The sequence below is a fragment of the Lytechinus pictus genome, chromosome 7, assembly GCF_037042905.1.
Source record: "Lytechinus pictus isolate F3 Inbred chromosome 7, Lp3.0, whole genome shotgun sequence".
Lineage (NCBI taxonomy): Eukaryota > Metazoa > Echinodermata > Echinoidea > Temnopleuroida > Toxopneustidae > Lytechinus > Lytechinus pictus.
In genome coordinates, this window is record NC_087251.1 from 34,026,734 (window position 1) to 34,053,357 (window position 26,624).

A 26,624-nucleotide genomic window follows, 5' to 3' on the forward strand; every position below is an offset into this window, starting at 1 on the left:
GACATTTTACACGTACCGTATTCGTTCGTCGGGACCAAACAAACCAACGTTAGCTCAACGTTTATTAGTTAATTATATCGGGGTTACTATATGCCTTAAATAGGTGATTGACTCATAAAGGAAGTATGCAATGATCATTTGACCCTCTGAAGATCGTCAACTTTGGATAAGAGAGTTAAAGCCAAAAATCTATCATTTTCAACATTGATTAACAAAATATCATAATGTACCAGAAAATGGATTATATATATATATATATATGTATATATATAATCGTAAATGATGGCCGGTGCATGGATGTTTTCTGTGTGATAAGTCATGAGTCTATTTAATGTTTAATAAGTCACGTCATATCATAAAGCCTATATTGGAATCAACATGTATTTCTGTAATACAGTAATATAGATCATACTGGTAATCGTTATATCAACGATTATCGTTGATGACTAAAATAGTCCCGTCTCGCTTGGTGTATATAGGAAATGAAATTCGTTGTGACTTGAACATGTTGAATATAAGTGTTTCGCTCTGACGCACTGGCAGTGGCGCGGTATGCACCAAGACGGCGGGGGGGGGGGGGGGGGTTAGCATTTTTTCCTTGTCCATATGTACCCTTGCCCCCAACATTTTTAATTTGCCCTCCGACACTTGCACCCCCGCTACTGACATTGAATCTTACTGATTATGTAGGATATAATTATGTTCACAAATCTCGTAATTTTGGTAACATTATTGCATGGAAAATAAAACCCCAACGCCAGTACCAATGCCAATTATGTTTACACCTTTACTTGGAATAGTTTGCAATAATGAAAAAAAGCTTAATTAAATCAATTAGATTTTGTTTAATTTTTGGTAATTCTTTTAGACATTTCGGATTGAACTGATTTTTTTTTTTTTCGGAATACTATCCCTTCTTCTCCTCCCATGCAGTCTCGATAACTTGCAGAGAATCGAAAGTTCGTATTTTGATATTTTTAAATGTAATTATAGAGGAAGCTAAGATGATGATCATTCTATTTATAAAAATGAACCGCACATATAAAAACAAAAATCAATATAGAATAATACATGTTTGGGATATTGCGCAATCAGTTTGTATGTTTCTACATACAAATGTCAGTATCACAAGTTGTGACGGGTTTTCTGGGGATATTACGACATGCAGCGACATTCGTTGTGTTAAGACGATAATATATCCCTATGACTAAAGCTAGCATTATGTATTTTTAACAGTCATTTAGTCATTTATATATTAATTACTCAAATAATCCAGGAGTTAATGTATTATAGAGGGGCATATAGCCTATATAGCTTGCTTTCGTGAATGTCTTTGTTTTTGTTTTGTTGTATATTTACCCTTATCAATATACTGTGATTGGATAGTATAAAACATAATGAAAAAAAAGTATTGTTTCCGTCACTGACCATTCGAGCTCGAATTTGTTATCACACTTTGAATAAAACTTAATAGGTTATTTATAATTACGTAAAAATGCATGTGAAATAAAATGAAATATTCTAATTTTCTCCTCATTGTCAAGTGAAACAAAGATTAATTCCTCCCTGAACATTTGGAATTAGCATTGTTTTAATACTATATGGTTCAGGTCCTTACTGTCAAATCTGTAAAAAATGAAATATTGTATAATTCAAACAATAAAAACCAAAAGAAAGAGTGAGTGATGAACATCATCGACTGTCTCATTTACATGTCACTGAGATGTGCATATAACTGTTTTGTGAAAAATAAGCGAAACTTTAAAATATTATAACTTTCTTAGTTTACATCCGTTTTTGATGAAATTTTATCGTTTTGCTAGTTGGATTTTTCTCTATTTTTTCAAATCATTATTTTTCTGGAGTGGACTTGACCTTTTATAAGTCCCTCAATCTGTTTTGTTGAGCGGGTAGTCCACTTAAATCACTTTTGATGAATACCCCCTCTGAATATCAAGGAATGCAACAGCAGATTCAGTTTCGCCAATGGGGGGGGGGGGGTCATCCACATTTTCCCGGATATGCCGCTAAAACACAGATTTTAAAAATTATATATTTTTAGGAGCCATAATTCTAACTAAAGACTGAAATTCTAAGAATATCATACTCTTAAAAACAAGATAATCGATCTCATAATGCCTAAGCAAATAATGAGAGCGCGAAGCGCGACTTCATTAAAAAAAAATATGTTATCATACCCAGTGGCGTACCGTGGGTCACGGCATTGGGGGGGCACCAGCAAAAATTTTGAGTCACTAAGTGAGCGCGCGAAGCGCGCCCAGTTGCCAGGTATACTTAATAGAGACATTTTAAGGACAGTGCCATTAAACGGATATGTCTCTCACTGGTCAAATAATGCGAGCGCGAAGCGCGAGCTTAAAATTTTTGATATTTAGATCTAAAAAGGGACATTATAATCAATCTTTTGTAATCATGATATGTACCTGTCTCGCTAAATAATGCGAGCGCGAAGCGCGAGCTGAAATTTTTGTAAATATTGACCCCCAAAAAGGAAGATTTTAAGGACTATATTTTAAGAATCCATTAAGAGTATACACATCTCACCATAGTCATCTAATGCGAGTTCCAATAAGCGCTTGCTGATTTTGTTAGAATTACATCTAAACATGCACATAAAGCACTTGTAATAATGATTAACATACCCATCTCACTAATCAAATCTTGCGAGCGCGAAGCGCGATCTGAAAATTTAGGAAAATCAGACCTGAAGAGGGGCATTTTAAGGCTTGTTTGTAGAAATTCACGAAGACCATACGTAGTTCACTAACCAAATGATGCGAGCGCGATGCGCGAGCTGAAAATTTTTGATATTCAGATTAGAAAGAGGGACATTTAAGGACTGATTCTAGGAATCCATGGAGAGCAGACATATTTCACCAATCCACTACTGCGAACGTAAGCACGGACAGGAAATGTTTTATATCAAGACCTTAAAATGGGGCAATCACTTTAAGTAGTCATGAAAAAGAAGCATACTATTGTACATAAAACAATAACTCGAAGTGCGAGGAAATATATTTGGCAGTTTGGTGTATATTGACTTGAAAACGGGAGGTTTTAGTTCAACAGGATTATATACATATCTCGGTAAACAGACAATGCGAGCACCAGGAACAATGAAGACATATAGACCCTGAGCAAATTTTGTTTCATAAAACTATGAAAAAAATGTTTCTTATGTAATATAACATAACATAATTATGATATAATATAACATTATAATGAACAATAATGTCTTCTTTCCCACTTCGTTTCTCTTCCTTTCTCCCTCTTTTTCTCCTTTTTCCCGTTTTTTTTTTTTTTTTTTTTTTGGTCAGCCGATTGGGGGGGCACGTGCCCCCCCCATGCCCCCCGTAGTTACGCCACTGATCATACCCGAAACATTCTGCAGCATGATTGCAAGATGCGTATCTAACTTAATAATTCAAGAGTGAAGCGAACTTAAAGTTTTACATACTGAACTTTATACTGGGGAGGGATTACGTATTGCGCATATATTTATTGTAATTATCTTTGTTTAATGCATGCATTTGCGTTATAAATAAAAAGGACCCCATTGAAGAACAGTGATATTCTGTAAGTACCGCTGAAATGGGCCATCCTCCATATGATTTATGCAATTTTTTTTATTTGAACATGTATATATTTTATTCTTTTTATATGCAAATAAATACAGACAAACATATGATACCCCGTCAGATCCGCCTATATGGAATACAAGTTTACCATGGGTGTCAAACTGATGCTTTCAATAGCTGATTTTCCAATTAGTTCCGCCTCTCCATACAGAGATGTGCACTCCCATGCACTTTAGTTCCACCTCCCCTTACTCAAACCAGCCCACGCCCTTGCAGAGTCGCCGTATGCAGGAATGGGGTGGCCCATATGGCATCAGAAAAGGATAAGCTAAGATGTTATTTTCTGAATATCATGTCAAAATCTATCACAAAATGTGATTTTCATATAAAAAAGGTCAAAATTGTTGTTCGCTCGCTTTGCTCGCTCAGGAGTTTCGAACGTTATGACGCCATTGTTGTGCCCCTCAATTTTCTTTGGACTCTTATAGGATTATAGGTTTACGCTAGGCCTACTGATTTCGAGTCTTGTGATTATTTTCACTGATATACAAGTTTTTCGTAAAATTATATGAAAGATAGTGTTATTCTCTTCATTATCATACACACCCCGTACATAAAATCATCTTTATACTAGCTCATTCTTTTCAACCGACCATTTACCAGTCATCATGACCATGATCGCTTTAATAATGCAGGGACTGTACTTTGAGTCCATGCAATTTCCCTACAAACTCACCAATCGCGTTTGCACTGATAGGATTTTTTTTAAATGTTTTGATACTTTGCAGATTTAAAGACATTATAGCTCGATGACGAAAGTAAGACCTCGATTAACTAGGGACAAACAATGGGGCCTAATATGACAAAAAGAGAGAGAGAGAGAATTAAAAAGTGCGGGATGCATAATATTCGCTATTAATTATTTGCCCTCCTCACCTCGAAGCAAATTGACTATTTATTTTGCTTCATCATCAAATCATTCGTCATCGGATATTTCGAACACGGAAATCACACTTCTTGTAAAATTTGAAAGAAAAAACCATGGGCGTGAAGCGCGCCGAAAATTGCAATTTTTGTATATTAAATTTTGTTAATTCGTATGCCAATTTTAATCAAGTTAATTTTTTTATAGTGCTTACATAATGAATAGTTGTCAAAGTATATCGAAAACTTGTATGCAGTGTACCGGACATGTAAAAACATAGCAGACGACGTTTGCAGACCTCGCGATCATCGTATGACTAGTGGTGCGGAATGTTCCATTGCGGCTTTATGGGTGAAATAGCATTACAGAGGGATAAAATGTATACACAGATAATGTTTCAGCGTTGATTCGCAATATTTTGAGTCAATTTTCATGAATTATCGTTGTTTGAACATTTAAACATCATTATAAAATGAAAGAAATAAGCAAAACTTAATTTTCAGACTTAGCTATGCAGTGGTAAGCTAGGATGCACCCCTCGTATACATAATGGACCCGTCACGAGTGTAGGTTTGCTCTTCGGACATCACTATCACAAAGAAAATCTCCTCTGATTTGATGATAAAAGTGCCCTATTTCCTTATTAACCAATCTCCATGGTTCTTTCATGAGTATTTGCCTTACAATGTGCCCTTTATTGTAATCTGGGCGGAAATTCATGATACCACCACCCACCGATGTGACGAGGGATATAATCCACCCGGGTACTATAAAAATGTCCCCCAAACCCATTATCCCAATACATATTCCTGACTATGGATGGTTTTTAGTGATTTTAATGTAATAAAGTGCCATATTTCCCACCAATTGAATGTAAAGAAAATTATGGTCATCTGATAGAAGAAGTTGTTACCATTCATTTCAGGGGGGCGGAAATTCTATCTGAATCAACGCTTGTCCTTGATACACATTTGTTTGTGAAAAAAGGGTATAATGCAAGGGAATTCTGCGTGTTATAAGGGTGCGCGCGTGCAGCGAGGACCTTCTGTCCGCTAGTTTTCCATATGAGTGACGGTGTCAAAAAATAATTGGGGGAGGGGGCTAATTTATATGTTTGTCGATCACCACTGATGTCGGGCAATCGCCCCTGTCCCCAGGATCGATCGACGCCTCTGCTTGATGATAAAATACGATTCGGAGAAATGTGTGCACCGAAAATGTTATTAGGCTTACGTGTGGTACGTGTTGAAGCTACACGTATAGATTAATTATTGGTTTGTGGTTTCTATGACTATCTATTCTTTGAATTCGTCGGACTGGTCTACACATACGAGATTATAGACCTGTTTACTAACATTGAACAAATATTGTTTTGACTGACAGCTTATTTCAGAGACATTATGCCGTAAGTAGCAACAACATTGTATGTAAACGGATTCAACATACTTTATCACAACATCTCGTTAATTCTTGGTAATTCTTAGGGAAAAAAATCATGCACAGTCATACTGATAAAGATGCATGATTTTTGATCGACTCGGGCGTCTACCCCATAGGCGGCGGAAGCGGGGGGGACGTGTCCCCCCCTAAATTTTAGGTGGGGGGACGGTCCCCCCTTAAATTTTTAGTTGATGACTTTTTTTTTTTTTTTTTTTTTTTTTTTTGCTTGTTTGTCAATTTTTTTTTTCTGCGTCCCCCCTAAAATTTTTGGTTGATAACCTTTTCTTTTTTTTTTTTTTTGCTTGTCAAAAATGTTTTGTGGTCCCCCCTAAAATGTTTGGCTTCCGCCGCCAATGCCTACCCCCCCCCCCCCCTCCCATGCGCTAAAGTCATGTATACATGCATGGGATAATTGCTCACTTTTTTAGTCAATCATACTGATAGAGGGACATGGACATGGTGAACAGTGGCGTATCTATATAGGACAAACGGCGCCCGGGGCCAAAGTGCTAAATCGCGCCCCTTTCAAAGTCGTGTATTATACAGGGGAGGCGATCCTGGGGGCGGGGGTACAATTTCCCCCCTTCCCCACTTTTTGGAGCACTGAAAAGTGTCCTTTTACGTAAGAATAATGCCCCCCGCGAACGTGTCTGTGCCCCTTCACATGAGGACCCAACTGCCAATTTTTATTTTTTTTAAATGCCCCCTCACAAATGTGTTCTGTGCCCCTTTGTCATGAGAAGGACCCGTTTTGTGTGTTAACGAGTGCCCCCTTGCCTTCTCATAGGTGCCTGTTCTTCATATCAGATAAATTGTCCTTAAAAACCACTCTTTTCGTGCCTGATTAGCGTCCGGTTTCTTTATATATAGCGATCTGCTTCCTTCTGCCAGTGCATCCTTTAATCGCATAATCTCTTTCAAAATACGATTTGCCCCTTTCGCTATCATAATTCACCCATTTTAACCTCTAATTAAATGACCTATTTTAATGTACCCTTGATGACTTTTTATATACAAGCTTTCGGCCATAATTAGGCCTTCTTCAGGCTTAAAGACGGCCCAATTATGGCCTTAAGCTTGATGAACTGAACCCCGGTTACGTCTCATTGTAACTATATTCTAGCTGTATTTTATAGCATCCTCTCAAATATATACCCCCAAAGCACCCTCGCAATGTATAGGTCCCTGCTTCTTATATATGCCAATTTCGTTTCAATAAGATCTTTATTAGACTGAATATTCTAAGCACTTTTGGTAATCATTAATTGACATGATGCATATCTAAACAATTAATACAAGCGCGAAGCGCAAGCTGAAAATTATTGATATTTATACTTTAAAATGTGGCATTTTAGGGAGGAGTAATCCCATGATGCGTATCTAACCAATCAATTAATGCAAGCACGAGGGGTGAGCTGAGATTTTTTAAATATTTAACCTAGCTGAAAGGGGAAAATTGTAAGGACTATTGTGGGGATTCATGAAAAGATACGTATTTCATCGGCGTAATGCAAGCGCGAGCTGATTATTTTTCTTTCAATATCGTCACCTAAAAAGGTACATTTTAAGGATTGTTTGTAAAAAATAATGAAGAGGATTTTTATCTCCCTTATCAAATCAGCGCGTGATGAAAAGCTTGATATTTAAACCAGAACAAATGTATATTTCAGAACTGTTTAAGAATTGATGAAGAGTAACGTATCAAAATGCAAACCTGCAGCTAGAGATTAAAAGTTATTTGCGTTTGAAAAGAGAATATTTAAAGGACTGTTTGTTGGAATTCTTGAAGAGACTAACTATATCACTAATAAAAAGTTAATTGGTACGAATATTAGTTCCTGTGTAAAGACTTGAAAGATTAATTTTCTAAATGTGTTTGAAACTGCATTACCATGGTAATAGGACGGGGGTATTAATCACCTTCAGTGGTACGGCCTATACCTTATTTCTGCGCCTTTATTCCTTGGCCTTTTCTCTGCATTTTTCCCCTTTTCTTTATTTTGGCCCCTTCCTTTTTTGCCCCTCCCCCTGTGCCCCTTCATAATCGTTAAGGGCCGGGTCTACACCCTATACACTCCCCAATTTCCAATGGGAGACCATTTTGGATTTTTTTTTCTATGTCTATTTGTAACACCTATGCGGATGATACATAGCGATCGACTAGCTGTTCTGGGAACATGAACGTTATACAGAGAACATTAATGTCCCCCGTTCTTTTCGAGCCACGAAGACGATGCGCTTGACGTCAGCGTATGTAAATTGGTCGGAACTACTTTACCAAATATAAATTATATTCAATAACTTCATACTATGGCAAACAGTCTGTTGATTTAATCAGGGTTGGAAAACCGACATATGTGTTAAAATCGACAATCCTATGCTTGGCTGGCACAGGAAACGCCGGATGAACTTTATATCCTTGAGAGGAAAATAATCAGAGTGTTTGCAAAACTGAGCCAATCCCAGTCTTCTATCTCGATCGAGTCGATGTGGCAAGTTGAAGGGTGAATAATATGCAACATGATTACATACAAACCAATCAGATTGTCAGTTGGCTTGGCAACGTTCCAGGAGATGGCTGTTGCCATGCAGAATTCTGCAAGGAAAGAAAATCGAGGGCAGCTATAGTCAGGGGCGGATCCAGCTTTTTATAAAGGGGGGGTTGGGGTGGTATGCGAGGGAGCGTAGCGACAGATTCCAAGCGAGCGGAGCGAGCGAGGGGGGAGGGGGGTGTCCCCCCTCCCACAGTAGGGAAAATTTTTGAAAATCTGTGTGTGAAAATGGCGTTTTCTTGCATTACAAGTTTTAAAAAAAAGATAAGATTTAAAAAAATGGTCCCCGGATTTTTTTTTTTGGGGGGGGGGGTTGCAACCCCCCCAACCCCCCCTCTAGATCCGCTTCTGATAGTGCTCAGTTCCCCCTACTGGATCATGAGCTTCCCTGGTATACTTCTATTCCCAAACCGGTAGCTCCAAAGCAAGTATAGTCTATATAGGCTATGGGCAAAATGAAGATGAAAAAATGAAAATCATATCAATATGTTTTATCTCTGATCATGCAGATAAAATGTCAAAGGGGGCCCCTGAGATCCCCGACCCCCCCCCCCCCCCCGCACATACAATTCAATATGTGATCACTGCTTTCAATAACATTCCCCTCTACACTCCTCAAATTACAAATTGTTCTGCTAAAAGAGGATCGAGGTACGTACGTGTCGAGTGGGGAGCGGTATAGTCGAACAAATAAGCTGATGAGGAATAGGCCTATAATTCATGTTAGTAGTAATCTTATTTTAGAACGCCTTTATCGGCTTAATAAAAGTGTCAAAGAAGAACTGCAGTAATCATCATCTAAAAGCAGGCAGATGATCGACTATGGGCCGCGGAACGCGGTTAATTTTGAAAGTGGGGGTGGGGGCTAAGCCGAACGTGGGGAGGGGACTGACTTTGCAAAATCACAATCAGGTGGCAATTTTTACGTGTTTGTACACGGTTTTTGAAAAAAGTGGAGGGCGAGCCCATCCAGCCCCCCCCCCCTTCCGCAGCCCCTGCAATTTGATAGCCTAGCTTATAATGACACGTTATATATTGCTGATATGGTAAGATGCTCTTCTTTTCAGAAACCATTATAACCACCACACGCTTCTGTTGTGACAGTCTCACAAAAATATAAACATTTGAAGGGGGGCGCTATAGGAGTAAAAAAAATAGAATATGATTATGATTAATTCGCATAATTATTATCTTGCAGTGTCTTGAAATGTTTTTCAGAATAAAGAACCCTGTTGAATGGGGGAGAAAGATCTGTGTATACATTAATTAAACCGGAATATCCAAAGCTTTGGAAGAGCATACGTTGATACATCTGGTCTTGAATTATCAATTAATTATAGAGCGATAAGGAATATCATGTACCAGATTCTTCCTATAGATGGCGGTAGTGACAAATCAAGGTTCGCATCCATTGGGGTTTGTTATCTTCTCGAGTGTTCCCCCCCCCCCCCCCTTTAGTCATGCACGATTGCTTGTACATAAGGCGGGACATAGGGTAGTAAAGTTCTGCGTTAAAATGCGACATCTTTAAGGGGGGGGTATTTTTACAATTAAGGTTGGGGCGGAATTTTGTGTACGTTATACTCACCTGAAAGGGGGCCTATAGAGGGCCATTTAGAGGATACATATCTCGCTAAATGATAAAAAACATTTTGAAATGATCAGAATGATCTAACTGCACAGGGAGAACAAGCATGAAGCCTGGTCCCGGAGCCTGGTGGATTTTTTGTTTGATATATTTACCTGAATTTTTGTTTCTAGTTCCCAATTCTTCCCCTTGCTTAATCGTTTTCCTTCCTCTACTTCATTCTATTGTTCTTTGCCCCTTTTCTCTTTTGTGCTGCCAAAGATGAAGGGGGGCAGGGGCACGACTTCCGCCAAATGTGTGAGTAAAATGGGCACTTCAACCCCTGTCAAGGTTTCTGATCAACATTGTTCTGGATCAAATTCTTATTTTTATACTTACAAAAAACATAAGTGAAGAAAAAGAATGAGAGTGAAAAAGAGAGCCTCGCATATGAAAGAGAAAAAAATAATGTATGCCTAAAATGTCCTTAAGACAGAGCCAAATTGGGCTTAAAATCTATCCTGACCTGCTTAAGTCATGTATATTTAGACTCAAAGCAGTATTTTAAGCAAGTTTGGTAATAACGATCAAGGATGCAAGTCTATAAGAGAGCGGGAAGCGCTTGATTGTTTTTATGTGTCCTGAAAGTTTGTCCATTCCCAATTCTTCATATTCACTCTCCTCCTCCTCCTCCTCTTTCTCTCTTGCACCAGAAGCAAAAGACAAGAGTTCCTCTCTTTTTTTTCTTCTTTCGATCTGGAAATATGACATTATAGGTCTTTCTAATAAAGGCACACATTTATAAAAAATCTTCTACAAGTATATCCAAAATTGTATTTCCTTTGGTAAATGTGTCTCGGGCTCATAAACATATATCCAACATAATCTATTTTTCCTTTGAAATAAAGCCACACTTATCACAAAATTCTTTTAAATCCACAAATGTATTTCTTTTGGTCACTCTCTCTCAAGGGCTATACACATATATCCATCACGAGATATATAATATTCAGACATTAACAATGGATAAACTGACATTGTATCACTATTCATAAAAATTACCTAAGCACCACTGTAATAAGGGGTTAAGTACTTACATATCATCACAAATTCTAAGTTTGCATTTTACTTGTTAAGTGACAAACTGTCTGAATGTATTACAAGAAATAAAGAATTGTTTGCAGACATAGGCTCATCAATATCGATGGCCAAATAATCAATTGATTATTGTGATCTTTCACAAATAAAAGCAGTACTCAATGCTGAAAATAATGATTTCATATTAAATTAAATAAGCAAATGCCAATTTTAAAAAATCAAATTCTGATACTCATTTCATATCTTTCGTATCATATTACTCCCTTGAAACAGAATGAGTTGCAGTAATGATTATGATCATCTTGCACATTAAATCACAAGACAATCCTAGTTTTACATTCTTGGAGGACAAAGTATCAATTTAAACATATTCTTATAACAAGAACCAAAAGAATAAATGGGGGATATGACATATTCAGCTCACCTTGTCATGAAGACAGGCAAAGAACTGTTTCACTGAAATAAAAAAAAAAGTTACAACATAATAACTTTGTTGTTTATTGTCTGAGATTGATTAAATTTTCAGTTTGTCTGATTTTACTTCATCCTTTCGAATCAGAATATCAAGAATTCTCATAAATGAAGGACAAATTCTTTGTATTATCCATTGCATAATTTGCATTTGGTCTAAAAACTCTTCATGGGTCAGAAACATGGAAAAGGTAAATTCAGCTGAATATCTAGGATATAAGATAAGCACTGCTACCTGTCGGAAGCTTAAGATAAATACATACTTAGTAGCAATACATAAAAGGTTCACAATGAAATATATGTTAGACTGAGCAATGCTTAATGGAATATGACCAGAGAATTACAGAATGATGCCAATGATGTTTGAGGTGTTTGAAGGTCGTTTCACAGTCAAAGCAAAGTCAATGTCATTTTCACCAAACTATGCAGGTCGAGAGTCACCTTTGTAGGCCAAAAAAGAAAAGAAAAAGAAAAAAGGTTCACACGCTTATCTTTATCCAATTGTATTTTGTTTGCCAATTAGGTCAGGTGAAATGGGGCAATTAACAGATTCTGACTTCTGTTAGATATATATTAAAATTCATAATAAATTATACTATTGATCTCACAATAATGTCAATAGGGCAAACTTAACTTGGCTAATACTGAATCTCATTTAAACACACAACAGAATGATAGAACGACTAACACACCACATCAATGATTTATTTTCCTTTCAAACCCCATTAGAGAAAAGAAATAAAAACGCATAAAGAAACTTCATTTAAAACAATGAAAATTAATCTTAAACATTTTTCTTTTGATTTACACATAACATCTCTACAATCCCAAGAAACTGGAGACCAATACTACAACATGAATTTTCAACAATATGTTTTGGCCTAAAACTATTTTCATCAAATTATGGCAAATTGAAAGGACACTTCCATATTGAGGAACACGATTATCTAGAATATTGTTGCCAATTGTATTTTTAGGAGTGATCTTGCAACCTAATTTATACAAATGTAACAGTTTCCACTGTCTAAACCTGTATAAATCAATCTTGGCATTAATGGTGACACACAAGGTTTGCCAAGTACTCTATAATTACTGATACAGTAATTAACTTGCCTATCCCTTGACATCCACTAAAACCTACTCATGAGGTTACAGTGAGCTTTCTATCTACTAGCTACAAGGATATTTCAATCAAATCATTGCACAGGGAACAGCATTTGGATTACCCTGAATATTCTCATACATGAACACACATCATATTGTACCACGCTATATATAATATATATCCTTCATTATTTACACTGTACATCTACCTTCGATATTAAGCTACATCCTACGAACTCGGCACTCATATTGTTTAAATTCTGAGTAACATAATTCAGTCTATATCATGATTTCGCACTTTATTTAGAATTCAATTTCTCAGGCCAAGCATTGGCAGTAAAACAGCACATGAAAACAAAATGATTGGTTGGGAGTGCTTCACAATGTTACCATTTTAATGGTCCTGACAGCCTAGTTTTGCAGTGACCCTGGTAATCAAAACTGAATGACAAAAACCTTCTGATTTTTTTTAAACCTTGATACATGAAGATTCTATTCATCCAATATCAATACAGGTAAAGTTGTAAAATTCGACCTTCTCTTTGTCGAATATTTGTATTAGTTGAAGCAAATTGTGCAAAAATGTGATATATACTTCTTTTAAGTCAAATTTCTCCCAAGCCTAACAGATTTCTCTGGTACAAATACATTTGACTTGGGCAAAGGTACCTGCATTGTACTATATGAATCACAATATTACATTTCTTTTTTTCAAAGGATAATCCAATCCAAGTTTGGATTTATTTTGAAAGAAGAGGGGATAAAAGTAGAGGAGCAGAAAGGTGAATTTTACGCAATAATGGACAAACAATAAGAAAGTTATGAATTTGTTCAAGTTATAAAAAATTGTACAGGTCACTGTATCTCTGTGGATTTCAAATTGGCCGCATATAGGAAATGTGAAGACAGATGTTCAAAATTAATACTAGTACATGATTTTATGCATGGCTGGTGAACGGTGACCTGTTCTTATGTTGAGATCAACCCTATCTGTCCCGTTTTTTGTTAAAGTAGGAGTGAATTTCCTAAATCTGCAAAGATCAGATTGCAACTTTAGCTGACAGGAATCAATATGATTGGGGATCTGATTCAGCACCAGAGAAAAGGGTCCCATTTATAACAAATGCACAATTTCAATAACAAATTTACTATCAGCCAATCAAATTGAAGGATTTCAGTAGCTTTAAACTATTATTGCAAATTTTATCATCACAAGTTTTATGAAATGGTCCATGGGTCAATGGATGTGCATAAAGTCAGATGCAATGTTATGAAACAGGTTCATGAAAAACAGGAGGCAACATTTTTTTTTGTCTTCTGGTGAATCTCTTGGGACCAGAGACATCTCTTTGACTTAGGCGAAATTTGACTAAGAAGATGTAAATGACACGTGTTCAGTATGGCAAGTTCCCCCAAGTCTGCACAGTCCCCCTTGTCTGCGCACACGCGTATCTGCGCGATTCTAGTACAAGAAGATACGCAACGACCACAGACTTTACACATGTAATACATAGAAAGATATTCATTTAAAAAAAAATCTGACTAAAAATGGTGGAAAAATAATGAAATTTGGGCATTTCATGTGACGGCCTCAAAATGCAGCCTTTTTCATCAAAATCCCTGAATCGTGTGCAAAGTGAATGGGTGCGCAGAAATGGGGTACCATTTTTTGGTTCAATCTGAAAATGACTGCCCGATGTTTTTCCCAAGAAAATCATATATTTCTTTCAAATTTTTATGAGATATTTGGTTCCCTTAATCATAATAATATAAGGAAAATTATCAACTGAAAGATTTTGTGAAATAAAAAGAAATTCATGTTAAATCTTAACTCAAATCGTTAGGTGCGCAGACTTGGGGACCACCATCATATAATCTGGTCTGAAATAATGGTGAGCATTCGACTTAAAGGCCGACTTATGCAGAGACTCCTGCATGCATAAACTACACTACAAAATCTCACAAAAACCTCTCACTTCCCTGCTTAGACATATTCTGCTGCCATTTCTAGAGATAATGTAGTTGAAATGCATAACTAATGCTATCCACAAGGAGAGGAAAAACAGTAAAATGTTTCCTTTATTATCATTCTTGATTTGTTAGATTCTTCTCTTCTTTTTTTTTAAACCAAATATCAGTCATTCACCAGGTAGCAAAAATACAAATTAAGATAATTTACATATTCGTTTGAGGTCAATATTTACTATGCTACTGCACTGCCAATAAATGATGACCATTGAAGACAGCATGAAATATTAATAGTTGCCAACAAATGCATTTTACATTTCAATGCAGACCAATCAACAAGAAATGAAGTGCGGAACCCTGTAACATAAAAAAGATGCAATCGATATTCATAATCAATTATCATTTTCAGTACATAGTTTGCCATAGATGTACAATTACAATCAATTATAGCGTCTGTGTTACAGGGCCCTGGTTTTGCAACTCAAGAAGACAATAAAAAATGATGGAAACCTGAAGTATAGGTCTTTACTTCTAGAAAATTCAGATATAGCTATGAATCAAGTCACTAACACATAAGGTACAGTATGTAATTCAGCAGAAAAACAAGATGAGAAAACATAAATAGAAATAATCAAATAAACCTGATTTTTATATGATTACAACTGTGTTTATATACACAGAAAGTTGTATTGAACAAAATAAATATGGCAAGGTGAGCAAAATGCAAAGAGGATATAAACATGAAAAAAAAACAAAAAACATTGTATTGACATAGTACAAACAAATCATGTCTGGCTGACCAACAAGTAGATTCAAGGGGGGGGGGGTTCTAGGGCAGCTCTCCCTGGAGACAGGGGAGCGGGGATGTTGTCCTGTTACACTTTAGTTTTTAATAAATTTGTTTGAAAGAATCAAGATTTCTATTTTTAAGATTGACTGAAAAAAATTGACATTCTGGAGTTGATGTCACAAGACCTGTTTTCAATACCAGATGGTGGAATCCTAGGACGATTTGGTTTTATTACTTTTTACTCAAAGTGCATATTTTACATTAAAACCAAGAACCATCAGCGCCTACTCTTTACCAAAAGCAAAGTTGCTTATTAAGTAGAAATCAACCTTGAGTTGATATACAAAACCCATGGATATTAACCCACCTTAAATTTCCCATTGTTTCTTTTTTTTTATCAAAATGCAAATATTATTGGTTTGTAATTCACTTGGTATAAAAGCACTCGGGTCTACTTCTCAAATACATTGTAGTCTAAGACACCGTTCTCACTACATTCCTAAAACTAGTTTAGTGGAAACTAGTATAACGCGTAGTGAGAACGGTCGAAGCAGTCTTGGAAGCGATCTTCCAAACCGGTTCAGAAAACCATCTCGCGATGTAGTTTTCAAGATCATTTTGCCTCGTTAAACTGGTTTTAGCGTGAGGACACAACCGTTCTTCGGGGAGCGATCTTCGCACATTTTGAGCACGCTACTCCACACGACAGGTGTAGAATGCGGTTTTGAATTTCCCACTGAGAGCGTTTCCATAGCAACAAGATCGCTTTACGTGAAGTGATTTTGAAAACCACTTTCGTGTGATCAAGTGGGAACGCTAGCAAAGTGATCTTCCAAACTGGTTTCCTGAACCGGTTTCCAGTAAACTAGTTTTAGAAAGCATAATGAGAACGGCCTCTAATACCACATGGGCTAAACCAAATAAGTCATCCATCTCTTTGGTCTACTTGCCATTTGGTCTACATTACACTTGGGCTAATTTCTACCTTGTCGACTCATTATTTTGTACTTTGCTAAATGGAATCTTGATTCATAAACAGTTCAACTAACCTTATAATACGACATGGTGTAAGACCAAATGGATATTAGATGAAATAGGTATAGCCTGACTGGAAATTAGATACGAGTAATTAATGGGCTAAATGGCAATTAAACCCAGATGTACTGGTTGTCGATGAACTAGGATCCCATGATTGGAATCATGGGACCAAACAGAAAATAGACAAATCAACATGCAGACAGCCCTTCCACAGCACACATAGCTTCAACCTCAATTTCGGTCAACCCCAATCAATTTAAACTGATTGTGCTTTATACATAGTACACTGATAATTCTATCTAAAAAAATGCATTCAGTAGCATGCAATCATCTCATCAGAAACCTACTTTTTAATCAGTTCTATACTAGTGGTGGTCACATAGTTTAAATGAAAAAAAAAACAAATCCATATTTACATGGATAATAAGAAGACATTTATAAACAAGGGGAAAAATATTCTTTTTTTAAAATCTATGACCCTTTTAAAAAAGAAGAGTCGTTATCAAAATGTATACTTTACAAACGCATCACACACAGTTAACATCTGGCTAAAAAAAATAAGTGCATCCAAGTTTTGTCCAATTTCACAAAACATCAATCATTTAAATTGATATCCTAAACACCAAATCTACTGTTAAGTATGGTTGTATAAATGAGGGAATAATTTCATTATGGGGCTTGACAATATTGGGTTGAATTTGTAATAGTAACTGCCTCTCAATCGAAAAGGTTTAAAATATAATGAAATTGCTTAAAGGTCAGGTGACTTGGAATGTATCAGCATCAAAATGCCTATTAATAGCAAAAACAAGATCCAAAATGTGGAAGAAATAACTCATCTTCTATTTTATTTTTCAATAGTTAAAGTTGTGGTAAAGACATTGTGTGGCAAGTATATTCATTTTTTTTCCCAAATAAATTCATAGTTTTTACAAACAATTAAATAATATCACTATATACTTAATACTTTATAGGTTACAGCTCAGAATAAACATAAATACCACTCAACAACAAAAAATTCATACAAAATTTTACTGTTCTATGAGTTTGATAAGTTAATTACTGTTGCATACGGGTATATGTCAAGTACATTCCATAATGTTTTCACCCATATGCTCTTGGCCACCCCATATGTCTTCAGGATACTGTAGCCCCTCACTTACTGATGGTGGATCATCAGAGACGCCAATCACATGATCACTATCAGACACGCCCATCACATGACTATCGGACACACCGATCACATGACTATCCGATACACCTATGACATGACTATCTGATACACCTATAACGTGACTATCTGAAACACCTATAACGTGACTATCCGATACGCCCATGACTGGACTATCCGATACGCCCATTACATGGCTATCCGACACGCCCATCACATGACTATCAGACACGCCAATCACATGACCATCTGACACGCCAATCACATGACCATCTGATACCCCAATCACATCATGACTGTCAGTTACACCCATGACATGGCTGTCAGAAACATCAATCAAATGGCTACCAGACACACCCATGTCGGCTACTGACATCACATGGTTGCTGGTGACGCCCATCACGTTGGATTCGTCAGCCACACCCATTAGGTGAGGGCCCGCCTCATCAAGGTTTGACTGTAGCAGTGACTGGCTGGCAGCGGGATTGTAAACCATCCCGCTTGCCGATGATACTTCTTGATGATCATGTAGACGGTTGGCATGGTGATGTAGATGCCCATGATGATGATGATGATGATGATGATGATGGCTACTTTCCGTACTCTCTTGGATGTCATGACTGTGATGCGATCCACTAACCATGCTATGGATTGAGTGCTGATGAGAAAGAACAAACTCCGAAGATGATTCGTCCTGCAAATCAGCCTTCTCCAATGAGCTTGCTACAGAGGATTCGTCCTGACCAAGTCCTGAGGATACAAGATGAAAGATACATTCAAAAGTAATTTTCTCAAAAACTGAAATTGTGGTCATTTACTGTGCTAGGCATTTTACCAACACAAACAGAGAGTATCCTACAAATCCATAGAAAATGTTGTTAGAAAAAATGTTATGCCATTGACAATAACACATGGAAAAACCCTTTTTATGCATCAGGCCCCAGATATCACCATGAATTAGCGCATTTCTAACATTCATACAATGTTCAAGATATACATACACCAATGATGATATCAGTACTCCAATACTTTTTTCTTTGTCTTACTTTGAAGTGACTATTTATCATTCTGCAATGTGATAACAGCATCAGTATCATATAGTGATACTAGTTTACCTTTGCAATGAGTCTCTTTTGTTCAAGTCTTCGATGTATAGAGAGGACGCCCCCATTTCAGCAGGGTGCTACATAAATTTTTAGAAGTACTTGCCCACTCGGGCAAGTAAATTTTTTAATAGTTGGAATATACTTGCCCAATAATCTATTTCACTTGCCCGAAAAAATCCTTGAAAAAAAAAGTTTTACCTCTTCAAAAGAAAGTTTTGCGGCTTTATAAACCATTGACCTTTTTCTCTCTTTTGACATGAACTGATCTCCCTTGTTATTGCATTTCTTTTTCCAAAGTGATTTTATCTTGCCTGCCATGACCAAAATTAGGGTTAATATCATATCATATCGACCCTAATTTTGATAATTCCACTGTGAGAATTTTGCTAACCTAATTCCGGCAAGTAGCTTTGGTCTTTACTTCAAAACACTTGCCCGACTCTAACTTTTACTTGCCCCGGGCAAGATGCATTTCAGCATTTTTTATGCCATATTTCCATTGTGCATAATGAAATACCTCTACAACCCAAATCGGTGGGAATCAGTCCATCGGGGCCCAATAAATGACCTCAAGAAACCATATGAATGCATAAATAGCCCCATTGAAGTCCATGTATTATTGGCCTGGTCCATAACATACAGAACCAGAGAGCCGTTTCATAAAGCTGTTCGTAAATTAAGAGCAACTTTAAGAACGACTGGTGAACCTTTCTTACGCGCTAAACCATCGCCAATCATGGTGTATACCGTTTACCAAAAGAAAGGATCACCAGTCGTTCTTAAAGTCGCTCTTAACTTACGAACAGCTTTATGAAACACCCACCTAGCCACTAATTGATTTAATATACAATTTAGTTGGTATGTTTTCACCAAACCAATTACAACATGGGTTTGAATAATTTTACATGTAAACGGTTCAGGTTTATAATGAGCTTACCTGGTAGGAGTGAGTGTGGAAGTGAGATGTCATCAGGTTCTTGATCAATACTGCTGCAGGGAGCTGCTACAGATGGGATTTCACTGGAACTTAACCCAGTTATAGATTCACAAATTGGACTCTTTGCCGTTTCTCTCTTTAGGCGTTCTAATTGAAAGATAGAAACCCCACAACATTTATCTGACAAGGTTCCTAACAACACCTCTTGCAGGGAATTCAAAAGTTTGTTTTATAAAATAATTTTAAATGCATGTACCGGTACATGCTTATTGATGACCAATCAAAACAAAATTAGGAGACAGAATCACTGTTTTTCCTACCTCTAATCAATATTTTGTAATGTACCCAAATCAATGTATCATTGACAAGGCTTCCATTTTGTACCCTCTACTAAATTTTGTTTTTAAATACAGATACAAAATATGGCTTTATTTTGTCAAGGTATAGTACAGGAGATAAACATGCATATCCCAATGACATGGGTGTATGCAGTCAGAGAAACTAGAAATTTATAATCATTTAGAAACTTCTTCATTTAGTGAATTCACACTAGCACAGTGGGTAGCTCATTGTATTACAGTTTTATCTGCTATTGAAGGTAAGTCACAGAAAAAACAATGAGCATATTTATAGAATGGAAAAAAGAAAGAAATACAAGTTTTTTTTTAAACCTTGACCCAAAAAATATTGGAGTGAAGTCTTTCCCAATTGTAATATGTTGTATTGTGTACTGTAATTGACGTATTAAAGGTAATCACAGTACTGGTGAAAATAAAACATCAATACACACAAGCTTCCTCATTATTTTAGTCCTTAGCCAATCTGGATGAAAAGAAATAAATAAGTTTTACTGCAAACTATCAGTTTGGACAAATTCATATTTGTACACAAAAGGTTAGCATGAACTTTTAAATGAACATGTAATTCTTTTCGAATAAGAGCAATGTATCTGTTCAAACATGACTCTCCGAATTTTAACATCATGCATACCTATCGTAAATCGAGACTTCTTATTGGTGTGGCTACTGCCACGCCCCTTAGACACCAGCTTTTCACTGGCTACATCACTATCACCATCCAAGACAGGTGAGATTTTGCTGTCTGTCAATGAGCTATGGTGGCGTCGTTTATGAGTATTCCGACTAGCGCTCTGGGAGAAGAGGCGTCCACAAATCTCACACTTGTACGGTTTTTCACCTGCATTAGTAGAAATCAAAATGTAACAGGTCACATACAAATTTTGCAATAGAATTATATCGGAATAATTGGTTATGGCCTGATAATCACGTCATTTAATACACAAAACTAATTACACTACTAAAAATGCACCCAATCTAGCTGGATTTAAGAAACAGCTGAGCAAAAACATGCTTATTAAAAGAAGTATGTAGTGGCAGCGATTGCATGAATGGCCTGCACGTCTATAGCCTCTTTGAGGTGTTCCAGTGCAGTACTTACAAGACAAAGATGGCAACTTATATTATTAACTAAAAAAGAATTAGGGAAAAAGTAGCTACAAAAAGATAAATTATTATGTTCAATTTGAGATATTAGTTGGTCTCTATTCTATCATTGTTTATTTTATGTTTCATTTATTCATCCATTACCATCAACTGAAGAGTAAAAGATACAAAGTAAAATAATAGTTAAAAAATAAAGGCAGCAAGAAAAGCACACTATATATAGCTGCCACTCTTGCACAAATCACTTTACAATATGGGGAATCCCATATTTCCTAATGGTCAGTAAAACAAACAGGACTATGATGGCAAGGAGACTAATTTTTTAAAAGGGTAATCCGAGCCCGGGGGGGGGGGGGGCACTCAGTATATAATGCATAGTGGGTATGTGCCGCGGAGGGGACCCCCATTTTTACACTCAAATTTCTGTTCCAAGGCATAGCATTTTTGTCTTTTTTAGAAAAAGAACAAAGAAAGCCACTCCAAAGCATAGCATTTTCTTCTTATCGAGAAAATATAAGAAATCCGCTCCAAAGCTTCGCATATTTTCCGTCACGCTGTTCCGGTCGCAATTTTGGTGAAGAGCGGCCGCAGAGCGCTGTCCGACCATCGCCTCTGCGCTTGCGCGCCCGGCAGTCGTGCCGCCGGGCTAGCTGCATGCACGTTCCATAGGGATGCATACGCACTCACACGCAGGCGACCCGTTCCGAGGACCCCCGTTTTCACAAACGTCTGTAGTTCCGAAGCCCGTTCCGAGGACCCTCCTTTTTACAATAAGCCCGCTCCAAGGCCCCCGTTTTTGTCTCGCCCGCGGCACATCCCTACTACTTTTTTGGTCGAGTGCCCCCCCCCCGGGAATCCGGGCTGACATTTTCATTAAAATCTGCTAACAAATAGCAAAGTAACTGAGTTTTAAAGTTTAGCAATATATTGTTGAAAACCGTTCTATGCATGTCGTCATGAATATTTATTAGATGGGATGATGATGTCACATCTCCACTTTCTTTTTTCATAATGTTATTTCATGAAAGCACAATTGTTTCATTTTTTTCATACATGGATGAATGATATGTCTCCCTTGTAATAAAATAAAGTTGCAGCAATGAATATGAAATGCAATAGAATAGTTGTCATTCCAATTTTTTTGTTCTTGAAGGAAAAAAATTGAATAAACCTAATTTCATGTAATAAAATACAAAAGTACAAGTGGGATATGACATCATCAGTTTGCTCATTGAATATTCATGAAGACATGCCTAGGCCTGTTTCACGGGAATAATGCGAATCTTTAAAATGCCATATTTTTCATTGTCCGATTTTGATCAAATTTTCATTTTTTTGTTTGTGTGATTTTTCTTTGTCTGTTCAAATCGATGAATAGAGCATCTTTCTTTCACCTTAAGTGATATCTTGCACCATCACACTCATACCCATTTGCTATCTGTATATTGTTCTTGTAAGATCAATGACAAATATGTTTAAGGTTAAGTTGTAATTGCGATCATTTATAGGTAACCCATGTACAAAATTTAGAATGAATTAAAGCTAGAACTTTGCACAGTAAGATGTTCCATGATTGAACACTCGCATAAAATGCTACAACCTTTTTATTCCAAAATCGGCTTCTAAGTGCACCTTAAAGCTCATTTCTCGCACTCTTTACTTACTGACACTTACCTGTATGTGTAAGTTTATGCTTCTTTAAACTAGACATCTCTGCAAACTTCTGAGTACATCCATCAAAGTCACAATTAAATGGCCGCTCACCTGGAACGCAGAAATTACATTCTCAAAGTTAATCTAAGCCATCATATCATGATAATTATAATCACAGATATCATGGCTTATTATTTGACATAAACTTCTGGATAGTCAAAACTATCTTTGTAACAAATAAATTGGCAATTGGAGACATATTGCTGAATTTGGCAGTCTAGTGAGTCCTTGTTAAAGAATGCCATCATCACATCAGCATTATCAACATCTTTACCGTCATCACCGTCGCCATCATCATCATCATATTCATCATCATCATCATCATCATCATCATCATCACCACCACCACCACCACCACCATCATCGTCATCTCCACTATCGCCATCATCAACAAGATCATCATAATAATCATCTCATCCTCCTCCTCCTCATTATCATCACCATCATCACCATCAGCATCATCAGCATCATCCTCATTACCACCACCACCATCGCCACCCTATCATCATCACCATCACCATTAATTATTAAGCCTTTGTTTACCAGTATGAGTCCTGAAATGATTCTTGAGGTTTCCTTGCGTGGTGAAGCTCTTATCACAGCCATCATGGGTGCATTTGAAAGGTTTGGTACCAGTGTGAATTCTACTGTGGACATTTAGAGCCTGGACTGTAAAGAATGTCTTTCCACAACCCTTGCTGGGACATGGGTAGGGACGGTCATTGCTAAAGAGAGGGAAAAAAGAACATTAGAAAATGATACAAGAGACTTTAAATACAAGACTTTTAAAATTTTCATTAAAGTTTTATTTAAAATCTCAATTTAAAGAAGAAGTTGAGACTTGAGAGCTTTGATAAATAAAGGTTACTTGAATTTCAAATGTTCACAAAAGTGGTTCAAAAATATTGTAAGATTGGATGGAATAGATGACAATCGTCTAAAAATCATATTATTGACCCTTTACAAATGCTTTAGCTGGGCTAAAATGTGCAAGTTTTTGCTGATTTGACTCAATAGGATGAGGTGATCTCCAAGGCAGCAAGGCAGTATTAATCAAAGTTCCCCCTGATTTGTGGCAATAAAATGGCATCACCATGGAAAATAGTTTCTGACACATCCAAAAATGTGTCTCCATCTTCTCCCAAAGACCAACATGTGAAGGGCAAACTTTCATGAACATCGCATGACAAATTAATTCATTTATTTTCCAAAATTTGCAATGGATTGACCACCCACTGTCAGTCAGACCACACAATGTTTCTTAAATACCCCTTCCAATTTCTTTGGCAGAGGTGAAATTAGAATGTGGGCTATTCAGAAAATGAGAAAGCAACTTACGCATGTGTCCTAACATGGTATTTGAGGTTAGCAGGCCAGGAGAAGCTTCTATTACAGCCATTGACAGGGCACTTGAGCAACTTGTTGCCCTTGTGGGTTTCCATGTGGTAACGGAAGTGACTGGATGACTTGAAGATCCTGCCACATTGCTCACATTTGTGCTCTCGTTTTTCTATAAGATTTTGTTTTGAAGACAAGAAAAAATCCTTAGCTATCACATCTGATAATTTTAATTCAAAAGCATATATAGTTACTGTTGTTCACATTATTGCTATCACTATAAAAGCAAGGTTTTTCAATGCTTTGATTTAACAGGAACTAAAGAGCAGTTAAAACATCAACACATCAGCAAAGGAATTAGCTAAAGAGTCAATAAATGAAGAATAAATGAAGCTTTGATTATTTCTATACATTATTCGATTTGAAAGCATGATAATCAATATTTCAAATGAGTGATAAGTACATGTATGACATCAAATAAACTTTCATATGAGTGCATAATGAAGGACTGTGCAACATAAAGCTTAGCGATTAATGATGAGTCTGCTTTTAAGATTGATCATACATATTAATCAAAGCAATCAATCATAGAAATCAGCCTTATGATTAATCGCTAAGCTTTATTTTCCATGTTTAAGTATCAAGATGTACTTACCAACTTGCTTTGGAGTTGGTGCATTGTAGGTCCTAGCAATACTCTCTTGGGTTGCACAGATCAAGTTAGCGTGGGCGATATCCCGCAACCTCAGAAACTGTGCCCCTTCTCCGCCCTTCTGCATGCCCCCTCCTATCACCAGGAGGGGCATGAATGACGTGGTGGCCCCGCCCAACGATCCAAGAGGTGCCTGAGCCCTGGTCGGAAGGTTCACCAAGAAGAGACTTGATTGTTGGAGGGCCAGACTGGACAGGGCGTCCAAGGTGTCCGACTCGTCCCCGCATCCAAGCTGACTGGAGAAGTCATCGCCGTGCAGGTCGCTTCCATCGTCATTCAGGGAATCAATGGTTGACTCGTGGTCACTGACCGTTAGGCTTGACTGAGGAACCGTCAGGGAGGAACTGAGGAGGGAGTGTGGGTCCGGTTCTACCAAAGCAGAGGAAGGGGTGTCCGCCATGCAGTTGGAACTGTGCATGAAGCTGTTTGTCATGACACTTGATGGTGAATCTCGGTCCCTCTCATGGTGTTCCACCTTCCAAATTGAATAAAAAATACAACAGATACTAAATCATGCTGCAGTCACACAGGTGAACGGACTCTGAAACTGATAGTATGTCATTGACAATACCGGTAATGATAATAGGCATTTGTATAGCGCCATCTATCTAGAAACATTCTAGTCCGAGGCGCATTATTATTATCATTATTACCCCGGCTTTAGCTCGAGCTGCCTTTCAGCGCTCGTACATTCAAGGAATTAATCCTGCTGGGTACCCATTCACCTCACCTGGGTCAAGTGCAGCACAGTGTGGATAAATTTCTTGCTGAAGGAAAACAAGCCATGGCTAGGATTCTAACCCACGACCCTCTGTTTGAAAGGCAAGAGTCAGAACCACTAGACCACGACGTGCCCAATCACGTAAAAGTGAACACAGATTTGTGCTCTAAACATGTTATGTATTGATCTCATTTTAAATAGAGCTTCAATATTAAGTTCATGCCTTTTCTTCAGAAAATAGCTCATAGATACTTGTAGATGCTACTAAATAATAATGAAGACTAGTATGATGTACAAGAAAATTCTGCTTGAATTTTCAAAAGTATGAATAATAGAATACATGTATTCATAAATGTGATCAATGCAATTAATGTCCTGCATGCCTATAATATGAGAAGCAGGTTTTAATTAATACAAGAAAAACAGATTAATTGCCTGAGAACTAAACTGAAAGGCAGGCATCAACATGCAGCCAAACTGCACCAAACAAAAACATCTTAAAACAACATGTACATACCTCAACCATTACCAGATTGTAATAAATACACCAATAAATGTTACATGCAGCAAACCCCCTTTCTTGATAAGAAAGATGCACACACACAACAAAATGGCTAGTAAAGTACCTTCAGGTGATGGTGGACACTGGGAAACTGTGAAAGACTGCTGCCTGAAGCAGCCATTTCAGATCAGATGCAATCACTGCAACTACACAGATGAAATCACTCCCGACATCTTGAGATCAGTTCTTCCAAGCTGGCCATCTTTCAATGCAAACCTACAAAGAAATAAATTAATGTTTGGTTATTTCTTATCATGAGGTTGGTAATATATCCCTTATATTTCAGTCTTCAATTGTATGATATATGTCTTACTTAGCATGAAAAATGTAACCTGATTTGAAAAAAAAA

At 37.1% G+C, this 26,624-nt stretch overlaps 1 protein-coding gene across 1 annotated transcript; it reads right to left on the minus strand.

Moving 5' to 3' along the window:
- Positions 1-14,291: 14,291 nt before the first annotated feature.
- Positions 14,292-26,492, minus strand: LOC129265245 (uncharacterized). Its single transcript, XM_064102550.1, has 8 exons — positions 26,340-26,492; positions 24,936-25,467; positions 24,281-24,452; positions 23,486-23,667; positions 22,904-22,993; positions 20,757-20,963; positions 19,767-19,913; positions 14,292-18,473 (listed from the first exon to the last, which is right to left on the minus strand). The coding sequence occupies exons 1-8, from the start codon at positions 26,394-26,396 to the stop codon at positions 17,635-17,637; spliced, it is 2,226 nt and encodes a 741-aa protein (XP_063958620.1). The 5' UTR covers positions 26,397-26,492; the 3' UTR covers positions 14,292-17,634.
- Between the last annotated feature and the right edge of the window lie 132 nt (positions 26,493-26,624).